The 8,464-nt window shown below is 45.1% G+C and overlaps 1 protein-coding gene across 1 annotated transcript; it reads right to left on the reverse strand.

The window, feature by feature from the left end:
- Positions 1-2,744: 2,744 nt before the first annotated feature.
- On the reverse strand, positions 2,745-8,028 carry pym1 (PYM homolog 1, exon junction complex associated factor). Its single transcript, XM_061847147.1, has 3 exons — positions 5,832-8,028; positions 4,476-4,569; positions 2,745-4,386 (listed from the first exon to the last, which is right to left on the reverse strand). The coding sequence occupies exons 1-3, from the start codon at positions 5,860-5,862 to the stop codon at positions 3,849-3,851; spliced, it is 663 nt and encodes a 220-aa protein (XP_061703131.1). The 5' UTR covers positions 5,863-8,028; the 3' UTR covers positions 2,745-3,848.
- Positions 8,029-8,464: the final 436 nt, after the last annotated feature.

Genomic DNA, 8,464 nt, shown 5'->3' on the forward strand with positions numbered 1-8,464 from the left:
GTTGAAAGCGGGCGAAAAAAGTCGCGGCTTGTAGGCCGGAAATTATGGTATTTTTTTATGAAAAAAAAAAAAAACCCCAACCTTAAAAACATATTTTTGAGGGGGGAAAGAACAGATGAATAGCATTTCTATTCATTTCAGTCGGTGAGATGATTTCAGATCGGCGTGTTTTGAGATACGAATGAAACTCATATCTCAAGGCAGCACTGCATTATTGTATTCATTTCCTGCTTAACAACGTTATGATTGACAAATAAACAATTTTCTGAGATCTGTGTTAGCTAAATAATGTTGGGTTTTTTTTGTTGTTGTTGTTTTTGTTTTGTCCAGTAGTCGTGGGCACGCCATCGTCACTTCTAGCGTTAGCGCGGCGCTAGCGTTAAACTCTTTCAGGGTACCGTATTTCTTTGTAAATATCTCGTGTTTAAATGTGGGTACTTGCAGGTTGTTTTTTTTTTTTACACAGTTGCGACGTATGTATGTACCAAATGGTATTTCCTTTACAAATGTACTCGGTGAGGCTTGTAATCAGGCGCGCTCTGTAAGCAGGGAATTATGGTAAATGCACTGAGGATTGTTGTACTGGATAAAAAGGGGGACAACATTTTTCTTCCACCTGAAAATGGAAAATGCAAGCCAAGCACAAAACACGACTGCACCTGATGTATTGTCCTTCATTGTTCTATTTGTTTTTTTTTTTTTTTTTTGGGGGGGGGGGGCGGGGGTAAGTCGGGTGACAAACCAGATGAAGAGTGCATTACGGCCACCGACTGCAAGGAAACCCGAGTGAATTGATGGAGGAGCAGAAGTTCTGAAGTATGCTGGCGCCATCCAGCGGTGAGGGTTTGAAGTGCAAATCCCAAATCGGCCGAGTGGGGGCAGACTTGGATGCGCACACTCGTCATAATTGACTTTATTCCTACGCAAACAACCGTCTGGACCAACAGCAATATGTCCATCTGTGCATTAAGGTTGCAGGTTGTACTCCCCTCTATCTTTTCCCCCTACCCCGATGGTGTGTCGTGGTGCACACGTCTGACTTTGGAGCGTGCAGCGTGGGGTCGATTCCCACTCAGTGACATCAGTTGATATCTGCCCTGCGACCGACTGGCGACCAGTTCAGGGTGGACTCCGCCTTTCGCCCGAATCTCGGCTTTATAAACGCGGCTTACGTGATTTGCCCTATTTTGAAATCTCCGTAGTCATGACAGTATTTATATATTGTAACAAATACTTGATGCGACTTCAGCGTGTGCTTTCACTCTGATGTTGCAGGAAAATGCATCCATCCGTTATCCAAGCCGCTTATCCTCACAAGGGTGACGGGAAAGCCGGAGCGCATCCCGGCCGGCGAAAGACGGACTACGCCCTGAAGCGGTCGGCGGTCAGTCGCAGGGCAGATATCGACACCGTCACTGAGCGGGAATCGATCCCGCGGCGGCTGCCCGCACCAAAGGCAGGTGTGTGTGTGTCAAACTCAAATTCATAGCAGGGCAAAAATTTTAAATTGAACAAAACCGCGGGCCAAGGTTGAACAAATGAACCGTTTAATATGGAACCAAACAAGTGTGTAATACCGACGGGCCAGCTCTAATATTAATTTGAAATTGCCTCGCAGGGCCAAATGGAGTCACACCAAATTTGGCCCACGGGCCAGAGTTTGACACCTGTGCACTACTCCGTTGGTGACTCTTGCAGGACAATTGGTCTACAGAAATTCTTTTCGAAATTTGAGATCAAGCTTTCTGGCACTTTCTGTTCTTCCAAACCTTTGCGACAGAAACAATTTTGTTCTGTAGAAATTCTGCCGAAATTCACAACCGAAGAACAATTCGTTCCGGTTCTAATTCTATAGATGCGCCTTAGCTCTCTTCTGACCCTTGTGAGGATGAGCAGCTTGGATCATGGATGGATATTTGTGGCGTACCGGCGAGAAAACCTGCTGGGTGACCTTTTGAAATTGTAGAATGAAAAAGTTTTGAATATTCAAGTTCAGACAAGAGCATGAAAAGTCCAAGAGTGCAAAAAGGTGCGCAATTCCTCGCTTGCTGCACTTTGTGTCTTTCCTCACACTTGTGAGGCTCTCCGGGGAATTGCTGTCAGAGGCGTTGTGGGTAGTGACATCACAAACTCTCGAGTGTCACGGCAGGAGACTCGCAATGTCGCCGGGGGCAGAAGGTCCCCCCCGCCTCTCCCACTCGAGCTGTATTTTCACCCAGAACGAACACTTTGCTGACACCGATTTTTTTTCAGTCCCGTGACGACGAGGATCAGGATGAGGACTGGTTCCATCCGCCACACGTAGGCCGCAATCCACTCGAGACACAAAGCAAAAATCCTGGAAAGTTAATTGCGGATGAAGGGCAAAGCGGTCAGGGCGGCCATGATGGACGGATTAGAGACGGATCTATTTGCCCTTTATTGGTATAAAAAGGCCCATAATCGCTGTTATTTTCAAGGCAAAATATCTACAACATGCTTGAAAGGATTTCAAATACCCCGAGGCACTTCCCAAGAGTTTGCAAAACATAGTTTGTGGTGGCTTTGTAGCTTTAATTGGTCATAGAGGCAATGATCACATTTGGTCAATTATTCATGGATTTCCACTAGTGCAGCTTTGAGATAAAAAATTTAATTTGTTCCGCGACCACGCTCATAACACATCTCAAATCCCACTGAAAATGGAAATAATGCCTCTCATCGGTTCCATCCTCCCCCCCCCAAAAAAAAAAAAAAAAAAAGTTTTAGTAAGATAGAAGTTTATAACATTGTAAAAAACAAACACAGTAATGACATAATTACAAATATGCATTCATCTAAAATGACACGCTGTGGCGACCCCTAATGGGACAAGCTGAAAGGAAAAGAAAAATAATTTAGAGAATGAAAACGTTTTTTAGCCATTCAAGGCGACGCAAATTGTGCCACTTGTTCTGGTGTGCGCGCCTTGGCCACCTGGGGGCAGTATTATAGACATACAGTTCCTAGATGGCGCTGTTCAAAACTCCAGTCACGCATGCACAGATAGAAGGAGAAATGCCCGCTCGTGTTGCTTTATCTCTTTATTTAGTATTGCTATATTACCGGTCTTGTCAGTTTCTTTGCACATCTATGTCATTTTGCATTGCTGGCGTCAGGCCAAGTGGACGTTTTTTTTTTTTTTTTTTTAAATACACGGCGGACCGGCTGCTAAAAGGGGCTCACAGTTCTGAGGTCCTGGGTTCGATCCCGGCCCCACCTGTGTGGGTTTCCTCCCACATCCCAAAAACACGCAACATTAATTGAACACCCTAAATTGTCCCAAGGTGTGATTGTGATTGTTGTCTGTCTCTGCCTGCCCTACAATTGGCTGGCGACCAGTTCAGGGTGTAAACTGCCTCCTGCCCGTGGGCAACTGGGATAGGTTGCAGCACTAACCGCGACCCTCGTGAGGATAAGCGGCAGAAAAATGGATGGATGGATGGACGGTAACCATCACATCATCTGCCAGAGTGCCGCTTGCTGCGAAGCGAGACGAGTTGTTGGAAAAACTCGCAAGTCGGGCGAGGCGACTCCAAAACGCCGCTTACGAGCCTCCCCGAAAATCTTGGGTTGGATGTACTTTTAAGAAAGATATGGTGCCTTGGCTGGGATTATTCAAAAAGCACACGCGTCAACAAATTTCACTTTTTTAAAAAGGTATAAAATGGAAGAGACAATTTTTGTTGTTTTTTTTTTAAGGAGGTTTCCAAATGAACATCAGGGCCACGCCGAGTTGTGTGACTCGGCATGAGTCACGACTCGAGCGTCGACGTCAGACGGAGGCCGGAGTCGGAGAGGTTGCCCCGGGCGAGTTTGTCTGTCCGTTCTCACGAGCGGCGTTCCAGCTGCTCCAACTGGTCTCGCAGAGCAGCCGCCCGGGCCAACTTTTCGAGCTGATCCTGCGTGGGCTGCTTTATTTCCCCCGAGTCCACCTTCTGCTGCAGCTCCTCCGCCTGACGCAGCTTCTTTCTCATATTCTTTATTTTCTTGGCTTTTTCCACCGCAGAGGACTCGTCCGCCGCCGCCTCGGCCTTGACCGACTGCTCGCCGCCCTGCGAGACGTTGACGTTCCCGACAGCGTCAGCGAGCGACGACACGTCGGGGGCGGCGGCGGCGTCGTCGTCGTTCTCCTCCGGCTCCTCCTCCTCCTCCTCCTGCTGCTGCTGCTGCTGCTGCTGCTGCTGTTTTCGCTTTTCTTTCCGTTTCAGGTTGCGCTTGGCTGACTTGGAGAGTCCGGCGGCGTCGCTGTCCGGACATCCCGGGATCTTTTGCTGCTGGTGCTGCTGGGGCTCGGCGTCAGATGCGCTCAGGCCCGGCGGTAGACCCGGTTTCTTCTTGAAGAACTTCACGTATTTGTTTTCATACCTGTAACGCAAAGAGGAAATCTAAAGATTAAAAAAAATTATATTGACATATTTTTTTGCCATGAAACTGTTGGGAAGAGGTTGACGTACACCGGGACTTCTTCTTGAGGGACGTAGCCTTCCTTCACCCGCCGCGGCTTCCTCCACGTGCCGTCCGGTCGCTGCGTGGCGGCAATGTATTTTCCTAAACACCACCGACAAGTAGCATCGAAAGAAAATGATGAAGCCGTTAACAAAGTACGTGTAAAAAGTCGATATACGCCGCAGCAAATGGAAGATTTTTGTGATTTAAAAAAAAAATAAACGAGTGCAAGACTAATCATTTCAAAGTTCTTTTTGCAGCATTACTTTGCCGTAACAAGAGCAACTCAATATAAAAAAAATCCAATATTTTAGAGAGGAACAAAGGAAGTCCATAAATAAATTCAAATTGTGATTAATTTAGGTGGGTAGTTTAATTGACAGTCCATATTACAGAAAGGCAGAAAGGAAACAGTTCATCCGTGCACCCTTTTTCTAGAGCATCATTAAAATATTTACAATTATATATAATTGAATTGTCAGAAACGCAATACAAACTGCCTCATCGCATTCTGCTGGTTTGAACAAAGTGGACGTTGGCCTAAATTCAAACGTAGGACATTTTTTGTAAATCCTAATCTGTGAACAACAAGTGATGATAAAATTCCATCGCGACTTGCTTCTTCTACTCTTTTTATCATTTTAATGTGAATATCTCCAGAGTGCATACACGCGCCACACTGCCCCCAAGAGGCCAGGTATTTTTTTTTACTACTGTAAACTCTATGACGAATTTAATTTTTGCTTTTTCTTTTTAAAAAAACGTAGTCAGATTTTTTAGTTTCGGCAACAGAATACGGCTTTGAAGTCAAGGAAAACCCGTTTATTCATCATGGCTTTAATATCAATCAAATTATTTTCTTTCCATGAAAACCCATCACTAGCGAAAAGAAGTGCATCCAATTTTTCGTGAGACTTTTTGTAATATGACGAAGATGCTTTGGCAGTATTATACTGATTTATACCGAGTATAGATTGGTATCAAAGGCTGCCGTGAACAGTATGCAAGGCTCCTTTCAGGTACCTTATGGTTCAGTTTAACCTACTCCCCGGTCTCTCTTCTGGTATCACTACATAATTGTATTTTTACAAGCGCTTAGCAAAAACGACGACGAAAAGATCCGAAAGCAAGTTTGTCGCTCTTGTCCTGGTTCGAAAGGACCCGCGCTAGCATCCGGCTAACTAGCTAGCTAGCTAGCCTCCGAGCAACAAGACGGACGTTCATTTGCGGTAAAAACGAAGCAGCGGCCGCCGGCGAGCACACCGCAGCCGCTTCCTGACTGATGTTCCCTTCGTTACGTTTCGTTTCGTTTCGTTTCCGTCGCCATTATACCGACCGCAACGTGCCACATGCGCCGGGCGTACCCGATTCATCCGTAACGTAGGGGGTTGCCATTTTGAAGAGCTCCGTCGCCCTCCGCGGGTCAGTCCAAACGTCCCCCCACCCCCCGCAGACTACGAGATCGTGAGCATGATGGCGAACTCACGACGTTCCCGTCCAAGTGGTCACTCCCGTGGCAACATTTGACGCGAACGCAAGAACGGGTGGCGAAGTCGAGCAGGTGCGCGAGAACATGATTTTTGCAATCGGGAGACGCGAGCCGACAAAACAAGCGAACGCTCCCCCCCTCCCCCTTCCTCTCCGGAAATGACGACAGAATTTGGGTTGCCAGGTTGGACGGGAGGGCGAACTGCTTGCTAGCTTTCTTTTTTTCTTTCGTTTTGGAAATATGTCATTCATTGGCATTGATACAGTTCTCGTGAATTTCATGTACATATGTTGTTGTAAGCCATGTCAACTAAATCAATTAAATCTTCATGCTTGTCAAAACTAGAAAAAAATATTTGAATCCAAGGAGAATCAATTATACACCATCATCGATCCATATCTTATTAGGAAAATTTCCCATCCAGAAGTGCGAAATAAAAAAAATAAAAAATCATCTCATTTATTATTATTATTTCTTAAATCGGTCACAAATAAAGCATGTGAAGCTACGAATATTCATTGAGAGGTATTCAAACCATGATCGCCAGGGAAATGAATGTCGTCAGCCCCATTTTTTTCTTTGATTTCTTTTTTTTTTTCCCCCTTCTGTTTTGATATTGTTCACGAACGAACTAGAATGACTGGTTCTTAATATTCCTAAAAACCCGATTCCAATGAAGCTTGGCTATTAAACATACAGAAAAACAGAATACAATGAATTGCAAATCATGTTCAAGCAATATTTGTAATTGAATAGACTACAAAGACGATATTTAATGATCAACCTTGATGCAACATGTTCCAAAAAGGTCGGGAAAGGGTCTCGTTTACCACGGTGTTCCATCACCTTTTCTTTTCACAGAGTTCAATAAACGTTGAGGAACTAAGAACAACAATAGTTGAACATTTTCAGGTGGAATTTATTCCATTTTTTGCTTGATGTACAGCTTCAGCTGTTCAACAGTCCGGGGTCTCCGTTGTTTTATTTTATGCTTCATATGACGCCACACATTCTCTGGACTGGAAGCGGGTCGGTCTGTTACCCTCATTCTTTTACCACAAAGCTGGACTATTGTAACACTTGCAGAATGCGGTTTGGTGTTGTCTTGCTGAAATAAGCAGGAGTCTCCATGAAAAAGACGTTGCTTGGATGGCAGCATGTTTCTCCCAAACCTTTATGTACCTTTCAGGAGTAATGGTGCCTTCACAGAGCCCCATACCATCACAAGTGTCAGCTTTTGAACTTTACGTCCATAAAAGTCCGGTCTGGTTCTTCTCCTCTTTGGCCCGGAGGACACGACGTCCACAATTTCCAAAAATTGTTTGAAATGTGGACTCGTCTGACCACAGAACCGCTTTGCATCAGCCCATCTCAGGTGAGCTTGGGCCCGTAGAAGCCGGCGCCGTTTGTAAGTTTTGTTGATCTATGGCTTTTTCGTTGCATAGTAGAGTTTTAAATTGCACTTCTGGATGTAACACTGAACTGTATTGACTTACATTGGTTTTTGCGAAGTGGTCCTGAGCCCGCCTGGTGATTTCCTTTCCACACTGATGTCGATTTTTGATGCAAGGCCGCCTGAGGGATCGAACGTCACGGGCTTTCGATGGTAGTTTTCGCCCTTGCCGCTTACCTGCAGATTCTCTGGACATTTTTTTTTTTTTGGATGGTATTACGGATCGTAGATGATGAAATCCCTAAATTCCTTGCAATTGGACATTGAGAACATTTTCTTAACCTGTTGGATTATTTTCTCATGCACTTTCTCTCTCTATCTCTGCCATCCATCCATTTTCTTTCCCGCTTATCCTCACGAGGGTCATGGGGAGCGATGGAGCCTATCCCAGCTGTCAACGGGCAGGGTACACCCTGAACTGGTCGAGACAAACAGCCCCGCTCACAATCTCACCGAGGGGCGATTTAGAGTGTCCAAATAATGTTGCATGTTTTTGGGATGTGGGAGGAAACCGGAGTGGCCACCCGGAGAAAAGCCACACAGGCGGGGCCGGGATTGAACCTGGGACCTCAGAACTGTGAGGCCAACGCTTTCCAGCTGCTCCGCCATGCCGCCACACATGAGTAAGCGTGTCAAATTCTTCTTCAAGAAATTTGGATGATGATATTTATCAATGCCTTTTAGCAGTTGCACTGAATGAATTGATAAGAAATAAGCATGAAATTGATGTTCTCTTTGAATTTTCATATGTATTGCAGATGCTTCCGGGGCCTCTCAACAGTAAACATCCGAAGAATTTTGCTGTAGCTCTCCATGACGGCAGACGAAGTATCTTTGTGTGACATTTGCAAACGTCTGTTTTACTTTTGGAAACAACGATCAATATTTTGGCCTATTTTCTGACGTTATATACCAGACCAGTACGATGTCCTGGTTTTTAATAAAGGGATGGAGATTACAAAAAAAAAAAAAAAACAATAAGCAATTGCTCCTTAAATGAATCAATAGATGAATCGTTTATTAAAGTAATCATGAGGTACAGATCTAAAAAGCAG

Source organism: Syngnathoides biaculeatus, chromosome 2, assembly GCF_019802595.1.
Source record: "Syngnathoides biaculeatus isolate LvHL_M chromosome 2, ASM1980259v1, whole genome shotgun sequence".
In the NCBI taxonomy this organism is placed as follows: Eukaryota; Metazoa; Chordata; class Actinopteri; order Syngnathiformes; family Syngnathidae; genus Syngnathoides; species Syngnathoides biaculeatus.